Source organism: Oncorhynchus tshawytscha, linkage group LG01 (genome assembly GCF_018296145.1).
Source record: "Oncorhynchus tshawytscha isolate Ot180627B linkage group LG01, Otsh_v2.0, whole genome shotgun sequence".
Taxonomy (NCBI): domain Eukaryota; kingdom Metazoa; phylum Chordata; class Actinopteri; order Salmoniformes; family Salmonidae; genus Oncorhynchus; species Oncorhynchus tshawytscha.
This window is the reverse complement of record NC_056429.1, coordinates 58628153-58647871: the sequence shown is the minus strand read 5'-3', so window position 1 is coordinate 58647871 and position 19719 is coordinate 58628153. Positions and strand designations below refer to the sequence as shown.

Genomic DNA, 19719 nt, shown 5'->3' with positions numbered 1-19719 from the left:
CACCTGTTGTATTCGGCGCACATACACTTTGATTTGATTCGATCTACACACAATACCTCTTAATGACAAAGTCAAAACATGTTTTTAGAAATTTTAGCAAGCAGGATGCATGTTTTGGAATATTTTATTCTATACGGGGTTCCTTCTTTTCACTCTTTAATTTGGTTAGTATTGTGGAGTAACTACCTTGTTGACCCATCCTCAGTTTTATCCTATCACAGCCTTTAAACTCTGTAATTGTTTTAAAGTCACCATTGGCCTCATGGTGAAATCCCTGAGCAGTTTCCTTCAAAATCGACAACTGAGTTAGGAAGGACGCCTGTATATTTGTAGTGATTGGGTGCATTGATACACCATTTAAAGTGTAATTAATAACTTCACCATGCTCAAATGAATATTGAATGTCTGCATATTTATTTTTTATCCATCTACCATCAGTGCTCTTCTTTACGAGGCATTGGAAAACCTCCATGGTCTTTGGTTGAATCTGTGTTTGAAATTCACTGCTCGACTGAGGTCCATTACAGATAATTGTATATGTGTGGTACAGAGGTGAGGTAGTTATTCAAAAATCATGTTAAACACTAGTTTTGCACACAATGAGTCCATGGAACTTATTGTGACTTGTTAAGAAAATGTTTTGAACTTATTTAGGCTTGCCATAACAAAGGAGTTGAATACTTATTGACTCGAGACATTTCAGCTTTTCATTTTTTATTCATTTGTAAAAACATAATTTCACTTGGACATTGTGCGTAGGCCATTAACTTCGATAGGGGATCATATCTTTCATCAATCTGTCATGGAAAGAGCAGGTGTTTTTCATGTTTTGTATACTCAGTGTATACACACATACATATACACTGCTCAAAAAAATAAAGGGAAGACTAAAATAACACATCCTAGATCTGAATGAATGAAATATTCTTATTAAATACTTTTTTCTTTACATAGTTGAATGTGCTGACAACAAAATCACACAAAAATTATCAATGGAAATCAAATTTATCAACCCATGGAGGTCTGGATTTGGAGTCACACTCAAAATTAAAGTGAAAAACCACACTACAGGCTGATCCAACTTTGATGTAATGTCCTTAAAACAAGTCAAAATGAGGCTCAGTAGTGTGTGTGGCCTGCATTACCTCCCTACAACACCTGGGCATGCTCCTGATGAGGTGGCGGATAGTTTCCTGAGGGATCTCCTCCCAGACCTGGACTAAAGCATCCGCCAACTCCTGGACAGTCTGTGGTGCAAGACATGATGTCCCAGATGTGCTCAATTGGATTCAGGCCTGGGGAATGGGCGGGCCAGTCCATAGCATCAATGCCTTCCTCTTGTAGGAACTGCTGACACACTCCAGGTCTAGCATTGTCTTGCATTAGGAGGAACCCAGGGCCAACCGCACCAGCATATGGTCTCAAGGGGTCTGAGGATCTCATCTCAGTACCTAATGGCAGTCAGGCTACCTCTGGCGAGCACATTGAGGGCTGTGCGGCTCCCCAAAGAAATGCCACCCCACACCATGACTGACCCACCGCCAAACCGGTCATGCTGGAGGATGTTGCAGGCAGCAGAACGTTCTCCACAGCGTCTCCAGGCTGTCACGTCTGTCACATGTGCTCAGTGTGAACCTGCTTTCATCTGTGAAGAGCACAGGGCGCCAGTGGCGAATTTGCCAATCTTGGTGTTCTCTAGCAAATGCCAAACATCCTGCACGGTGTTGGGCTGTAAGCACAACCCCCACCTGTGGACGTTGGGCCCTCATACTACCACCCTCATGGAGTCTGTTTCTGACCGTTTGAGCAGACGCATGCACATTTGTGGCCTGCTGGAGGTCAATTTGCAGGGCTCTGGTAGTGCTCCTCCTGCTCCTCCTTGCACAAAGGCGGAGGTAGCGGTCCTGCTGCTGGGTTGTTGCCCTCCTACGGCCTCCTCCACATCTCCTGATGTACTGGCCTGTCTCCTGGTAGAGCCTCCATGTTCTGGACACTACACTGACAGACACAGCAAACCTTCTTGCCACAGCTCGCATTGATGTGCCATCCTGGATGAGCTGCACTACCTGAGCCACTTGTGTGGGTTGTAGACTCCGTCTCATGCTACCACTAGAGTGAAAGCACCACCAGCATTCAAAAGTGACCAAAACAGCCAGGAAGCATAGGAACTGAGAAGTGGTCTGTGGTTATCACCTGCAGAACCACTCCTTTATTGGGGGTGTCTTGCTAATTGCCTATAATTTCCAACTGTTGTCTATTCCATTTGCACAACCGTATGTGAAATTTATTGTCAATCAATGTTGCTTCCTAAGTGGACAGTTTGATTTCACAGAAGTGTGATTGACTTGGAATTACATTGTGTTGTTTAAGTGTTCCCTTTATTTTTTTGAGCAGTGTATATAAACTCAGCCAAAAAAGAAACGTCCCCTTTTCAGGACCCTGTCATAAAAAGATAATTTCTAAAAATCTAAATAACTTCACAGATCTTCGTTGTAAAGGGTTTAAACACTGTTTCTCATGTTTGTTCAATGAACCATAAACAATAAATGAATATGCACCCGTGGAACGGTCGTACAGACGGTAGGCAATTAAGGTCACAGTTATGAAAACTTAGGACACTAAAGAGGCCTTTCTACTGACTCTGAAAAACACCAAAAGAAAGATGCCCAGGGTCCTTGCTCATCTGCATGAACGTACCTTAGCCATGCTGCAATGAGGCATGAGGACTGCAGATGTGGCCAGGGCAATAAATTGCAATGTCTGTACTGTGAGACGCCTAAGACAGCACTACAGGGAGACAGGAAGGACAGCTGATCGTCCTCGCAGTGGCAGACCACAAGTAACAACACCTGCACAGGATCGGTACATCCGAACATCACACCTACGGGACAGGTACAGGAAGGCAACAAAAACTGCCTGAGTTACACCAGGAACGCACAATCCCTCCATCAGTGCTCAGACTGTCTGCAATAAGCTGAGAGAGGCTGGACTGAGGGCTTGTAGGCCTGTTGTAACATCACCGGAAACAACGTCGGCTATGGGCACAAACCCACCGTTGCTGGACCAGACAGGACTGGCAAAAAGTGCTCTTCACTGACGAGTCGCGGTTTTGTCTCACCAGGGGTGATGGTCGGATTTGCATTTATCGTCGAAGGAATGAGCATTACACTGAGGCCAGTGCTCTGGAGCGGGATCGATTTGGAGGTGGAGGGTCCTTCATGGTCTGGGGCGGTGTGTCACAGCATCATCGGACTGAGCTTGTTGTCACTGCAGGCAATCTCAATGCTGCGCATTACAAGGAAGACATCCTCCTCCCTCATGTGGTACCCTTCCTGCGGGCTCATCCTGACATGACCCTCCAGCATGACAATGCCACCAGCCATACTGCTTGTTCTGTGCGGGATTTCCTGCAAGACATCTTATAACTCTTCTGCAGTAACATCTCGTACACCAAGATACTTCTCTGCAGCTGCCACCTCCACTCATTAAAACCCACTACCCCATTCCACTACTTTGACCCTATCTGCTCCTGCACCATGCCAACGGCCTGGGAGGGCGGGACACCACCCCTCGACACACCCTGTGACTCTTCTGGAGCCGAGTTACGTATACCAAATATATACCCAAATACTTCTATGCAGCTGCCATCGTAACATCTATTTTCTGAGATGTATGTTCCATTTCTGTGGTAGTTGATAACCATTGCTATGAAATCTAAGAAGCCAACCTTACTGAAGCATAAATTACTCGTTGGCCTATCCCTCTGTGCTGGCACAAATCTACTCATTGGGATCATCTCAGGATCCCTCATGCTTGAACCATCCTCTACTTTCTTCACTGACTCGGCATACGACTCCTTCTGCACTACTCTGACCACTTCAACCTGCCTCTCTCACACCGGACACTTCTGATCCTGCAATTGCACCCTTCTTCTTCTTCTTCTCCTATGATATCATCACTCTTACTCCCTTCAAATGTTCTTTAATATCTACTGTGGACATAGATATTGGGACCCCAGTGATGACTCTCCTCAATCTAGTGTAAGCACCAGGGACATGGCTTTTAATCTTCTTCCCATTAAGCTTTTCCATTTTCAGAATCTTCTCTTGCTGAGCCTGGCTACCACAACATATGAGCAATCTACCATTTCCAATGAACCAAGCTAATTTGACTTCACCTACCTCCTATGTCTTTCCATTACTGACCATTCCAGTCCTTGCCCCTCATCCTCCCATACCATCAGAACCGACGCACATATTATTCACATTACAGCACAGCTTTTGCTTCACCAACTTTTTCTGAATTTCCTCCATTTCATCCGCACTACTCGCTGCCATTTCCGACTCACCAATTTAACAACCTTCCCCCGGTCCTCTTCTCCACCTGTCTCTCAAAGGCGACCCAATTGCACCCTTCTCAAGTTGGAGGCGTGTAAACTGAAATTTTTATTGAAAGAAAGAAAAAGTGGATGGGCAGGCAAGTCCCAGCCCTCAATCAAATAGGCTAAATTACCAGAAACCGTGCACTGCGCTGTATGATGTAGAGAGAGAGATTGTGTGAAAGGGTTAGGAGGCTGGATAGGGTTGGGGTAGCGGGGGGGGAAAGTGGTGTCTAGGGCTCTATTTTGCCTTAGAGGAACCGGACTAATGAAGAGAATTGAATGTAGGTAGGCCGTGACTGGCCTCACACTCCAGTACAGTAGGTGGCGGTGTATGCATCTTAAAAGTTGGATGCGATCCGCCAAACCACTCTCAAAGAAGAAGAATGGCGCACTGCGTGATCTGCATTCGGAGTCTTTTCAGTGAGTCATTCACAGATGCGATTCGGTTCCCGACGTTCACCAAAAATAGCCGTTTGTTCGCAAACGACCAATCGTCATTACTGCGCAGTCCCACAGCGCCGGAGAGGGTGGTGTGAGTCCGTTAGGTAACCAGGGAGTGAACCTGACACTTTTAGTAAAGCAAATGTTTTGAGACGTTCATTTTCTGTTACTTACACCAACAAAAAGATATGGGTAACCGTGTCGCTCGTGAGGATTACGAATGGGTTTATACAGATCAGCCACATGCCGACAGGAGGAAAGACATTTTGGGTGAGCAATCCCCACACCCCAGTAACGTTAGACGCTAACATTAGCTTGTGTATTTTTTAAAAACTAGACCTGATATCTAACTTGCTAATGTAGAAACCACATGTTTGCTTAGCAAGCTCATGAATCAATAATTTAGCTAATGTTTATCTTGTCTTGCATCACAGCTAGCTGGCTGCTAACTACTAGTAACTAACGGCAACCCTCTTCATCTTCTGTGTGGTACAGTATGCTATGTAGCTAGCAGTAGGTCATTGCAGCCACGGATTCAAGCTAATTAGCTAGCGTCAGTAAATTAGCGAACATTGGCTAGTTACTTACCTTGTTAGCCAGACAGTGAGAGGGGTTTTAGCTAGCAGCTAATCTAGTTTCAACAAGTAGTTAACATTTTTCGTCGTCTAGCTAGCCAGGCCAATTATTCGGTGTAAAGATTTCTGTGTACGGGTGTGGTTTTGCCTAATTAGCTATTTCTCCAATTAAACACAAACTGGAAACCGTTACAACAAAGTCCCTGCCATGACTGGGCCCTAGACTCACTGACTGCGACACTCCCTGAAAGTGAACAGTTAACTAGTCAGCCTGTAACGTTAAGCTATTTGGAGATTACACGATGGTAAAGATTCAGGAGAAAAATACCGTTGGCGTAAGCTAGTAAAAGATAAAATCATTAAACTAGTCAGCTACAAATAATGATATGTATTATTGTTTGCCAACTCGCCCGTTGAGCATTGTCATGGGAATGGAGTGACACAACTGTAACTGAGAACAAAGGGGCGGGGGCAGCACGTACAATTAGAAAAGTAGTGTTGCCAGAGGCACTGGCACAGCTGATCTCTAGGGCTAGTGTGCCGGCCAAAGCCTTGTGGGTGTGGTACCTGTAGTCCCTTGGCCATAATTACCGTGGCCTTCTTTTGAGGTGAAGAGAACCCCTGTAATGAGCAGCAGGTGGTCTTCTGTATGCATGGTCTTGTCATGGATGATTGGGGTTGAGTGGGCTTTCTGAGGGTCCTATTTTCTTAGTCTCAACATGTTTGGCATGTCAGCAATCAAGTTTTCAATTTCTTTAGAAATACAGTATTTCATACGGGCTATATTTCATATGATGCTAAGTGCATTATACCAGCACTATTACTATATTTTGAAACTTGATTGCTGACTTGCAAAACATCCCTTTGTGCTGAGTCCGGGCTCTGTCGATGTCATAAAGAACTCATTGAAAAAGGAAACATATCCTGTCTGAATAATTCATTGTATGCTCTGGGAGTACAGCAGCACCAGGAGACACAGAGGGACACTGATAGTTTCTATCATAGAAACAGGGCGGCTACGGGCTACTATTTCAGTCTGGTGATGGCATTTAACTTTTTATCTCAGTGTAGTTTACTGTAGGACAGCCCATGTAAGGTATTTAGACCCTTTCTGAGCTCATCACATTGAATCAAGCATGTAAAGGCTTATGCTAATCACATGATCAGTGATCACACATGCCTCAGGCCTCTCCCACCACACAGCCCCTTGACGAAACACAGAACAATGTAGCCTACACAGGAAGTGGCATTTCTTTGCATGGACTTGTCCCCTAGATTAACTGCAGTCATCATGGCCTCTCTTTCTCAGTAGCCTATTAAACAAACAAAAAAACATAAGCACTCTTAAAATATGAATAAAAACACTATGATTCAAATAAAAACTATTTACAACTTTATTTCTAGATTTTCAGATGTAACAACAAAAACAGTACAACCACCAACCCCTCATTCTTCCACTCCCACCCTCCACCCACCAAAGCATCTATAAAAGTAAATTAAATAGGAAAGAAACTAAAAGTAATAGTAACAAAAAAATGGGGGGTGGAAATGTTCTGATTGTGAGCTCAAATGGCCACTAGAACAGCTTACTAAAATATGCAGGTTACACTAGTAAAAGACAGGCTCTCCACGTATTGTATTAATGGGGACTAGGTTAAGTCTAACTTTTGTCGGGAACAGTATGATTTCTTAATAGTGAAAATTAAAATGTGCTTCCTGGCACTGGTAAAAATGGCCCTAATGAGATGGGGCGTGCACCATCGCGCACATGTTGCTTTTGTCCATTCACACCAGGCGATAAGGACACACAGGTTGAAATATCAAAACGAACTCTGAAACAACTGTATTAATTTGCAGACAGGTCGAAACACATGAAACATTCATGGCCATTTAGCTAGGTAGCTTGCTGTTGCTAGCTCATTTGTCCTTGGATATTAACATTGGGTTGTTATTTGACCTGAAATGGACAAGGTCCTTTTTTCTGTATCTTTTTAGAATTTTCAGTCACACACAATCATGTGTTCTCTACTCCAGTAATTAATCCACAGATAAAAGGTGAATCTTACTTAGTTTCTAGTAATCTCTCCTTCAGTCTTCTTCTGTGGACTTCATATGGCGATTGGCAACCAACTTTAAGGTGCCCCACCAACTGGACTGGCGTGTGGACCTCAGTTCATCTTTCAAACACCCATGTGGGTATATGCTCCTAAAAACCAATGAGGAGATGGGAGAGACGGGACTTGTGGTGCATGCTACGCAGACGCTTGTTGACGTGCGCAAGCAGTTTGGAGGAAATTATTGAATAACGTGCATGTCTACATTTATTTTGCAATGCTCGCACATGCAACGCGGGCGATGTGGTCAGGAAGTAAGGTAAATATTTTGAAAACCATTATGCAAAGGTGGGTCTGTTATATCTTGGAGACTTCTCTGAATTCTAAGATTTCTCACAGATTCTCTCATCCCAGAGGAATTGTCAGGTCCCAGAAGTGGTAAATCTGACCTTTAGAATAATTAGTCCAGACATCACACCAAAATCCAATCAAACTATTATTTTGATCACTCCACAAAGTGATAAGAAGTGAAATTGGATAGGATCACTGGACTATTGTCAGCTAGCCAGCCTACCACCTTCCACCTGAGTTTTTCCTGTCTCTGTCAGCCTTTATCATCCTTATCATTCAGTACTACTGAGGAAACCAACCGAAGTGTGTTACCCTGTGATGGGACACTGCCCAGAAAGCCAACAATGTAACTTAAATTGTTGAGTACGATTTTGGTTATAACTAGGGCTGGGAATTACCAGGGACCTTGCGATATGATATTAGCACTATACTTAGTAGCCGATACGATATGTATTGCGATTCTCACGATCTATTGCAGTTCGATACTGTGATTTTTATTGCGATTTAATGTTCCAAACATATTGCTCACCATATGTCTGTCCTTTGCTGATGGACATGCAACAGTCGTGAGAAAACAAGTTTTGATCGGTCATGGAAACAAGTGCTGAAAAGAAATTAGGTACCTATTTAAAAAGATGGAAACGTTTTGGTGCAGGTACAACCAACTAGCACAAAAATAATGTAGTGACATTGTCAAAACAATACGATATATATTGTGAAAAATAATATCCCAATGTGTAAGTTTTTTTTCCTCCCCATCACTAGTTATATCTTTGCCTTGATAAACACCACCATTCCCCATTGTTACGAAGTTGAAAGTTCCCCATTGTTACGAAGTTGTCTGTCCACACATCCATTATAAAGTAGCACAGTAAACTCAAGGTCAGCGTGGCTCGTCTTTCACTTTCTAGTTTATAGCCTAGTTAAATAAATCCATGTGATAATGTAGGCTAGGCCAACGCATACACACAAAATAATCTTAACTTTTGTCCACTGTAGTAGGTGCTACTAACACTTAAAACTTTTTTTTAAAAGTAGGCTACTACAAGCTGGTGATGTTTAGGTCTCAGAAATTGTGGGTGGATTAGGAAGTATCACCACATACATCGTTAGAATGACTTCTCCCTACCTGCTGAAAAGGTTTCCCTATTCCTTTGTACATAACTCACTGTATGTGTTTTTGTCCAAAACTTTTCAAATGGGTGTTTATGGAGAGTTCTTCAAGTTCTACATTTCACCCATTCTCCATCAGCTGTGAAATCAAGGCAATAAGGATAAGTCAGTTTCTGTTTGGTGTTGCTTCCCTTTATCTGTTATGTGGTGTAAACTGATAGGCCTGCATCTAAAACCCTCTGTAACCACCCATGTCCCAGTCTTGACCTCCTGTATAATTTGTTCTCAAGAACATGACTTTTTTTTTTGGGGGTGGACCCCTCACCCCACAGTTTGGGAACCGCTGCTGTAGTAAGCTGAATCCTTAGTGCTTTGCTTTTGTCAATCATCGTCTGGGCCCTAGTTGTTGCAGGCGTAGGCCTAATCTGAAACCACCCTTTGTGCACATTAGGTTACTTTTTAGTTAGGAGTGATAAGATTCATTCTCAGTGATATGACTTTATTGTCACAAAATGTAAGTTGTGACTCGCAGACTGCTTTATTTGCAAGTGGAGGGTGGATTTGGTAACCTTGTTTACATTGCCCTTATTCTTTGAAAGTACTTGTATCATTGTGGTCTCATATCCTGGTGTGGCTGCTAGTCAAATAAGATACTGGTATAATTAGAGTAGTTTTGAATTGCAATTGCCAGACTGTTCCTGCAGGCACCTTTTATAAATTGTGTTTTGTAGTTGACAGTTTGGGATCTCTGGGCCAGTCCTGTCTGGGCTTTAGGGGGCCATTTGACTGAAGTAGCAAAGATGCAAAGCTCCAGGGCTTGAGGTCCTGCAAACAGTTACAAAGATTACAATTTGTAGGAAATGGCTGATTGGTTTGTAGCAATTAAAGTTCTGAATTGGAATGATATTACAAGAAAGGAGTTGTGTATCATTGTTTTATGAAGTCTTGATTAGTGCTTTGCCAAATTTGAAAATTAACCAAACTCTTTCTCTTCTCTAACAGCAAAGTACCCAGAAATAAAGACACTCATGGGGCCTGATCCCAGGCTGAAGTGGATTGTTTGCATGATGGTAATAATCCAGTTCTTAGCGTTCTACCTGGTCAAAGACCTGGACTGGAAATGGGTCCTGTTCTGGACTTATGCCTTTGGCAGCTGCATCAACCACTCTATGACCCTGGCCATCCACGAGATCTCCCACAACACGGCATTTGGCAACAACAGGGCCATGTGGAACCGCTGGTTTGCCATGTTTGCCAACCTGCCCATCGGGCTGCCGTATTCTGCCTCCTTTAAGCGCTACCACTTGGACCACCACCGCTACCTGGGAGGAGACGGTATAGACGTAGACATCCCTACTGATTTTGAGGGATGGTTCTTCTGCACACGCTTCCGCAAGTTTGTCTGGATCATCCTCCAGCCTCTGTTCTACGCCATCCGCCCTCTCTGCATCAACCCCAAGCCCATCACCGGCCTGGAGCTGGCCAACGTGGCCGTGCAGCTGTCCTTCAACGTGGCCCTCTACTGGCTGTGTGGAGCCAAGCCTGTGGTGTACATGATGGCGGGCTCCTTGCTGGGAATGGGCCTGCACCCCATCTCTGGACACTTTATCGCCGAGCACTACATGTTTCTCAAGGGCCATGAGACCTACTCCTACTATGGCTCCCTCAACCTGCTCACCTTCAATGTGGGCTACCACAACGAGCACCACGACTTCCCCAGCATTCCAGGACGTAGGCTACCTATGGTATGGATGTTGAAAACAACATTGGGGGGGTGACTGTATGGAGAGGGAAGACAGACCAATGTAGCATTATAACTGTTGTCATCCAGTAAACACAAAGTATGTAGAAAAGATAATATTATTTAAAATATATAGGTCAATTATCTTTGACAATCACCAACATAAAAGCTAGACAGTCAGGGAGAATTAAAAATTCCAAAAACAATTTAGCAGTATTGATTTTATTATGTTTCAGCAAAAGGGCACAGCATTAGCCATGGCAAAATGCATAGAATTGTAGGAAATGAGCTTTAAAACTGCAACATTTTCTCTTGGCTCCAAGGAGAAATTAGTATAATTGCAGGAAATTTGCTTAAAAATCCCCATTTCTCTACACTGCCAAGATGGGGGGCCTCTAAACTTTTCTCTAAAATTCAACTCTGCCGACTGGCTGACAGTGCCCATTGCCACGCTCACCACCTGAGCCCCTTATTGATTCAGGAAAAAACCCTGCTAATAATTATCTTTATTTACTTACTATTTGCATTTGCTTGCTTATCGCGATGAAACAGGATAAGTAATACAACACGAGGGTAATAAAAAATGTGAAACTTTTTTTTTTTTTTAGATACAACCATATTCCTCCAAATATGTTTAGGCAGTCTGTCCAGGCTCATTCATAAGAAAAGCATTTGACTTCCACAGACACAGGAAGACTTTGACCTTAAGCTCTATTTTGCAGAACATTCTGTGTTAGGAGATGTAAATGATTTAAAGCATGATACACCATTGTGCAAAGAATGCCTATATGTTGGTTTATGGGGAAATGTGTTGCATCATGAGTATTCTTATATGATTCAGGACTGCTGCGATTTCGCTTTATCGGTTTTGGTTCCCCTGATTGGTACTGAGAGGTGAAAGGGGAATCCCAGATATGTCACATGGGGTAAAAACCTGAAGCTTCCGGTTAGAACTTCCACTCACCACCTAATATTAGGGCTTGGACGATACTAGTACTGCGACGCTCGTCCGTGTCAAGGAAACCTTTTTAAGGAAAGTCTTAATGTTGGAAACCAACATCATTATGTTGTTGCGTTTTATAAAATAAAAAACATTTTTTTAAAGCTTTAGCATACAATATTTTACATACAGTAGGTTTTTAAATTACCAAAAAGTTTAGCCTGCTTTGTGTTTTCTTTTTTGCCATGGAAAAAATATTGCGAGACTGGTATTGTCACAGTCCTACCAAATATGGTGATGAGTGGAAGTCCAGTGGCGGGCAGAGGGGAAAGATGAAGCTGGGCTAACGTTCTGCTTATTTGATCATCGATTAAACATCCAAGCTCTTACAGTTTTTGGTTCCCTAAACAATAATCTGTTATGAGTGCACTAAGTTTTGTAGAATTGACCCTTTGCCAAAGTATAAAAAAATTATATTGTTTAGGAGGAGTGCAAGGGCGAATTGAGTTATTGCACACGGCCACTTCTGAGTAGGCAGAAGTGCCTGTGTGCACTTCTGGAAATATGTGTTCCCTAATGGAAATATGCAAATACATGTTAAAATATGCCAGGATCTCGCTAGCTTGTGCTTGTGCTTGGCTCTGCCCACCTTCTTGTTTGTTCTGACCACTGTGTATAATTGGTTCCCAATGTCAACAACGTATGTCCTATCTTGGGTTAGTTATAATCATCTTTGATTGTAGCAAACTAGACTAATGTTTTTTTCTTTTCTTCCGCTAAACCTAGGTGAAGAAAATAGCATCAGAGTTCTATGATGACCTGCCCCACTACACATCGTGGGTGAAGGTCCTGTTTGACTTCATTATGGATGACCAGCTCAGCCCCTACTCTCGTGTGAAGAGGAGGCTGAAGGGAGATGTCAAGCAGGAATAAATCCTTCCCGCTCTCCTACTCTCTAACAAAACGACACTGACGCACCTGACACCAGCCCCAACTCGCCACCAAGACTTTTTACAGCTTTTGCATATTAATACACATTTGCACTGAATGTGAAGAGAATGTGTGGACAGGACATGTGCGACATGTATGTAAGAATTTGTTCAGTCAGTCCTTACAAACAAAATAATTTGTTCAACTAGTCATTACACACAATTACAGTTGTCATTTCACCCATTTTTTTGCACTTGTGGTCATTTTAGAAACTTGTAATGTGGACAATTTTTTCCAGTCAAATTTGATTCCAGAATTAATTTATATGTATAATTGACATCTTTAGATTTGAGTTTTGCGCCTGTTTCTACACGTGTAGAATATATTAGATCCTGTTTTTTTATTATTATGATCGCTCCGGTTTTATTTTGTCTCTTGAAAGAGGCTCTATAGCAATATACAGTTACCCATTTCAATGCTACTGATCTGCGTTTGCTGTGGATAGTTTGTTCTCTCCTCACTCAATCGTAAAATATCCCTTTCATTCCATGTAGAGGCACTTAGCACATGACTGTGTGTGTGGACATATTGACTTATGTTCTGAGCTTTAGTTTAGCCCATTTTGATCCAAGTGCCATTTTGTATTGTGATTTTTGCCAACACCTCAGTCCAATAACTGATCCAGATAGCCTGAAGCACCAAGTTAATTTGCTCTTCGCTAAATGTCATTTTTGATACAATGGGGAGAAAGCTAGTTCAAAGCAAGGTTAGGTAAGACAAGGGCCGGGATTCAATCGATCATGGGTTGGAGACAATGCAGATTTGAATCTCAGCCAAGGTTAAATGTTGTCTTTGTTTTGTTTAGTTGAGCTTTAATGGAAAGACCAAATGCGGCCTTAAATGTGTAAATTACTGTAATGGAGGAGAATCATTCATATTTTGTCTGATGAACATAAACTTTTCCGGACTTATTTTACGGGTTCTCCTTCTATAATTAATACTCAATCTTAGAAATATACTGAATGTTAAAGCTAATTTAGATTTTAGACTAGTGAAGTCTTTTGACAGTAGCTATATTGAGTTTCTTATGGAAACCCAATCGAGGGCCAAATTAATTGAAACCAAATTTCCTTTTGTTCATATACTGTATGCTTTCATGTTTTTTTTCTTTAACACTTTCACTTGATTCTGAAAGATTATTTCCAATTGTGTCCTTAACATTTTTCAAAGCAGTATGCAATGCCTTAAGTAGCCTAATTAATGTGAGCGAAAACAAAATGGCTTTCTAAAGCAGTGATTGACCTCAACAGAGCAGTGCCCCCTTAATCCTAGAGTCCGAAAGCTACTCAAATGTTTAACTTTAAAGTAGCTACCAATGAGGTAGTGGAACCCAATTGATGCGTCACATTATGCAAACCATGATGTGGATGAATATTGTCCAAAGTAGAATGGAAGCTTGCTGACAGCAGTGCTGAATCACAAATTGACCTTTAACCCTAGATACTCCATGTAGATCTGGAATTAACCTTAGCAGTATGGTAATAGCTGCAGTATTGAGTAGACTTAGGGCTGGATTCAATCTACCGCAGAACTAATATGGAAGATGCATCTTTAAAGGCAATGTTCCCGCATTGGCATAGATTGCATTGGCATAGATCTACTCAATTTAAAATTACCTTTACATTTTTAAAGCAGATCTTCCACCATACAGATTGAATCAACCCCCTATACTTATCTAAAATAGATGTGGCTAGGGGTTGATTTGGGATTCAATGGCTTCTAAAACAGGGTAAAGGAGCTGTTTGTTCCATCTACATCTGTATTAAACACAAGCTGAGCTCATGCTGGGTAGCACCTCATTAGGCCCTTTCACAGTTGGCCATATTGGACTACGGGTGAAATAATTATATAAAGTAGTCTTTATCTTCTTAAATCAAGCATATTCTTTAATGTAGAATACCCCTCAGCACTATGGGAAGGGAGGAGTCATGATTCCACCCTCATTGTGTAACACATGCCTTTTGCATTATTGAGTTTTGTCTGATTGTCATCCTTTTTGCTGGTCAGCCATAAGGTCCTGTTATAAGATGGAGTAGCAGGTCAGATCTATTGGGTATAGGCTAGAGCTGTACTGGTAATTGGAGTAGGACTTTAACACAATCTCCCTTTCACCTCATTTAACACATGATTACGGGCCTCTTTACACTACAAGATACTTGTGTCGTGTAAAGAAATGGATCTAGATTCAAATCTATCTTTAAGAGATGTCTCCCACACTTCTTACAGCGGTAGTATGGGAGACATATACGCTAGTGATGCCAATCCCTACGGTTATAGCAGCGGGTTTAGGGTCATTAAATATTGTGTGGATGAAGGGCGGGCGGGTTGAATAAAGAGAAAACAATACCTTAAATGTATCATTCTTGTACAATTTATATCCATAAGATTTGTAAGGTACATTGAGGTTTTTATTTAATAATTTTTGGCTATCTGGCAGCCTAAGCTTTAGGGCCTAACTGTAAGTGTGCCAAATAGCTTACATGCCAAATGCTTTTGGGAATGGGCAGAAAAATAGATCCACAGAGGCAAAAAAATATTGGAGTTTAATTCAATAAGAGGAAAAATAAAGATGAGTAATGTTCGGAAAAGATTTGGTGAAGTTGTCAGAGGATGATAGTGCCTTTTATGTTATGTGTGATTGTAAGGCGCTATACAAATTACACCGTCACTAGACTGGGACTTTAAATAGGCCTATGGCAAGTCAAAGGAACTGTAGCCAACTGTTGAGATGGGTTAAATGGAAACTGAAATCTGGACACTGACTAGGTCTAGAACCTCTCACATAGCCATAATATTAACTCTTGCAGAATTAAGCATTTCTTGCAGTAAAATAGTACACCAAATGTTGGTACAATTCTGTCTAGAGAACAGGAGTGGAGAAATATAATTTCTTTCTTTCAGCATCTTAAGAGAAGTTAGCACCTCCACAGACTCTATCTTTATCAGCATCATAAAAGCTGATAGTATTTCAATGAAATATGCATCTGAGCCAAACTGAAATCTTATCAGAAACATGTTGGGTTGGTTTTACAGCTTTCTATTTCCTTACAACTGATGTTATTTGGAAATGTTGCACAGAAAATCTTTCCAGTTTTTTTTAGTTAGGGCCATTGCATTTTCTCCCCGGTCCCTAAACGTCTTTGCTCTACGGAAGAAGCAGAGATGACCGAGATCTTTACGGATTCTATTGAGTTATGACATTCTGGTGAACAAGGGTTTATTTAGTATTCTAGGGCAACATCTACACTGAACAAAAATATAAACACAACATGGAACAATTTAAAAGATTTTTCTGAGTTACAGTTCATATAAGGAAATCAGTCAATTGAAATAAATGAATTAGGCCCAAGTCTATGGATTTCACATGACTGGGAATACAGATATATATCTGTTGGTCACAGATACCTTTAAAAAAGGAAGGAGATGTACTACAGTCAGGATCTGGTGTGACTGCCATTTGCCTCATGCTGTATGACACATCTCCTTCGCATAGAGTTGATCAGGCTGTTGATTGTGGCCTGTGGAATGTTGTCCCACTCCTCTTCAATGGCTGTGCAAAGTTGCTAGATATTGGTGGGAACTAGAACACACACGTCGTTCTACAGTACCAGTCAAAAGTTTGAACAAACCTACTCATTCAAAGGTTTTTCTTTATTTTTTACTATTTTCTACATTGTAGAATAATAGTGAAGACATCAAAACTATGAGATAACACATGGAATCATGTAGTAACCAAAGAAGTGTTAAAACAAATCAAAATATATTTGTGATTCTTCAAAGTAGCTACCCTTTGCCTTGATGACATCTTTGCACACTCTTGGCATTCTCTCAACCAGCTTCATAAGGTGGAATGCATTTAAATTAACAGGTACATTTGAGACATCTGTGGCATTGTGTTGTGCGATAAAACTGCACATTTTAGAGTGGCCTTTTATTGTCCCCAGCACAAGGTGCACCTGTGTAATGATCATGCCGTTTAATCAGTTTCTTGATATTCCACACCTGTTCGGTGGATGGATTATCTTGGCAAAGGAAAAATGCTCACTAACATGGATATAAACACATTTGTGAGAAAAGCGTTTTGTGCATATGGAACATTTCTGGGATCTTTTATTTCAGCTCATGAAACATGGGACCAACACTCTACATGTTGCATTTATATTTTTGTTCATTTAATTGTCGACAAGTTGACTAACAAATAGCCTACCAAAATGTCAGAAATGCAGGTGCTGGCCTCAGATTTTCACTTTCAAAGAAAATTGTATTGGTCACATGTGCCGAATACAACAGGTGTAGACTTTACAGTGAAGTGCATTCCCAACAGTGCACAGTCAGAAAAGTAAGAAAAATGTTTGCTAAATAAAAAGGAACAATAAATAGGCTATATACAAGAGGTACCAGTACTGAGTCAATGTGCAGTGGTAAGAGGTAATACCGTATGTGGTTAGGGGTTAAAGTGACTAGGCAATCGGGATGTACTGTATAATAAACAGTCTATCAGCAACGTGTGTGTGTGTGTGTGTGTGTGCACAGTGCATTCGGAAAGTATTCAGACCCCTTGACTTGTTACGTTACAGCCTTATTCTAAAATGTATTATTTTTTTCCCCCTCATCAATCTACACACAATACCCCATAATGACAAAGCAAATGTATTAAATATAAAAAAGGTATATTACATTTACCAAAGTATTCAGACCCTTTACTCTGTACTTTGTTCAAGCACCTTTGGCAGCAATTACAGCCTCGAGTCTTGGGTATGACGTCTTGGGTATGACGCTAAAAGCAAATACACCTGTATTTGGGGAGTTTCTCCCATTATTTTCTGCAGATCCTCTCAAGCCCTGTCGGGTTGGATAGGAAGCGTTGCAGCACAGCTATTTTCAGGTCTCTCCAGAGATGTTCGATCCGAGCTCTGGCTGGGCCACTCAAGTACATTCAGAGACTTGTCCTAAAGCCACACCTGCGTTGTATTGGCTGTGTCGTTGTCCTGTTGGAAGGTGGACATTTGCCCCAGTCTGAGGTTTTCATCAAGGATCTCTCTGTGCTTTGCTCCGTTCATCTTTCCCTCAATTCTGACCAGTCTCCCAGCCCCTGCCACTGAAAAACATCCCCACAGCATGATGCTGCCACCACCATGCTTCACTGTAGAGTTGGTGCCAGGTTTCCTCCAGACGTGACGCTTGGCATTCAGGCCAAACAGTTCAATCTTAGTTTCATCAGCCATAGAATTTTGTTTCTCATGATCAGAGAGTCCTTTAGGTACCTTTTGCCAAACTCCAAGTGGGCTCATGTGCTTTTTACTGAGGTGTGGCTTCAGTCTGGCCTCCCCTCCATCAAGGCCTGATTGGTGGAGTGCTGCAGAGACGGTTGTCCTTCTGGAAGGTTCTCCCATCTCCACAGAGGAACACTGGAGCTCTGTTTAAGTGACCATCAGGTTCTTTGTCACCTCCCTGACAAAGGCCCTTCTCCCCCAATTGCTCAGTTTGGCCGGGTGGCCAGCTCTAGGAAGAGTCTTGGTGGTTCCAAACTTCTTCCATTTAAGAATGACGGAGGCCACTCTGTTCTTGGAGACCTTCAATGCTGCAGGCATTTTTTGGTACCCTTCCCCAGATTTGTGCCTCAACACAATCCTGTCTCGGAGCTCTATGGACAATTCCTTCAACCTCATGGCTTGGTTTTTGCTCTGACATGCACTGTCAACTGTGGGAACTTTTATATAGACAGGTGTGTGCCTTTCCAAATCATGACCAATCAATTGAATTTACCACAGGTGGGCTCCAAGTTGTAGAAACATCTCAAGGATGATCAATGGAAACAGGATGCACCTGAGCTCAATTTCGAGTCTCATAGCAAAGGGTCTGAATACGTATGTAGATTTGGTATTTCCGGGGTTTTTTAAATATACATTTGCAAACAATTCTAAAAGCCTGTTTTCACTTTGTCAGTATAGTGTATTGTGTGTAGACTGATGAGGAAAACAGAATGTGGAAAAAGGGAAGGGGTCTGAATACTTTCCGAATGCACTGTATGTTGGAGTGCAAGATACAGTGAAGTTGGAAGTTTACATACAGTTAGGTCGGAGTCATTAAAACTTGTTTTTCAACCACTCCACAAATTTCTTGTTAACAAACTATAGTTTTGGCAACTCGGTTAGGACATTTGTGCATGACACAAGTAATTTTTCTTGTTTACAGACAGATTATTTAACTTATAATTCACTGTATCACAATTCCAGTGGGTCAGAAGTTTACATACACTAAGCCTTTAAACATCTTGGAAAATTCCAGAGGTTTGAGTCAATTGGAGGTCTACCTGTGGATGTATTTCAAGGCCTACCTTCAAACTCAGTGCCTCTGCCTGACATGGGAAAATCAAAAGAAATCAGCAAAGACCTCCAAAAAAAATTGTAGACCTCCACAAGTCTGGTTCATCCTTCAGAGCAATTTCCAAACGCCTGAAGGTACCACGTTCATCTGTACAAACAATAGTACGCAAGTATAAACACCATGGGACCACGCAGCCGTCATACCGCTCAGGAAGGAGACGCTATCTGTCTCCTAGAGATGAACGTACTTTAGTGCGAAGAGTGCAAATCAATTCCAGAACAACAGCAAAGGACATTGTGAAGATGCTGGAGGAAACAGGTACAAAGTATCTATATCCACAGTAAAACTAGTCTTACATCGACATAACCTGAAAGGCCGGTCAGCAAGGAAGAAGCCACTGCTCCAAAACCGCCATAAAAAAAGATCAGACTACGGTTTGCAACTGCACATGGGGACAAAGATTGTACTTTTTGGAGAAATGTCCTCTGGTCTGATTTTAAAAAAAAATTGTTTGGCCATAATGACCATCGTTATGTTTGGAGGAAAAAGGGGCACACTTGCAAGCCGAAGAACACCATCCCAACCTTGAAGCATGGGGGTAGCAGTATCATGTTGTGGTGGTGCATTGCTGCAGGAGGGACTGGTGCACTTCACAAAATAGATGGCATCATGAGGTAGGAAAACTATGTGGATATATTGAAGCAACATCTCTAGACATCAGTCAGGAAGTTAAAGCTTGGTTGCAAATGGGTCTTCCAAATGTACAATGACCCCAGGCATACTTCCAAGGTTGTGGGAAAATGGCT

The 19719-nt window shown here is 41.9% G+C and overlaps 1 protein-coding gene across 1 annotated transcript; it reads left to right on the top strand.

Moving 5' to 3' along the window:
• Nucleotides 1–4808: 4808 nt before the first annotated feature.
• Nucleotides 4809–13497, top strand: LOC112254228 (sphingolipid delta(4)-desaturase DES1). Its single transcript, XM_024426584.2, has 3 exons — nucleotides 4809–5092; nucleotides 9918–10660; nucleotides 12383–13497. The coding sequence occupies exons 1-3, from the start codon at nucleotides 5011–5013 to the stop codon at nucleotides 12527–12529; spliced, it is 972 nt and encodes a 323-aa protein (XP_024282352.1). The 5' UTR covers nucleotides 4809–5010; the 3' UTR covers nucleotides 12530–13497.
• The last annotated feature ends 6222 nt before the right edge of the window (nucleotides 13498–19719 follow it).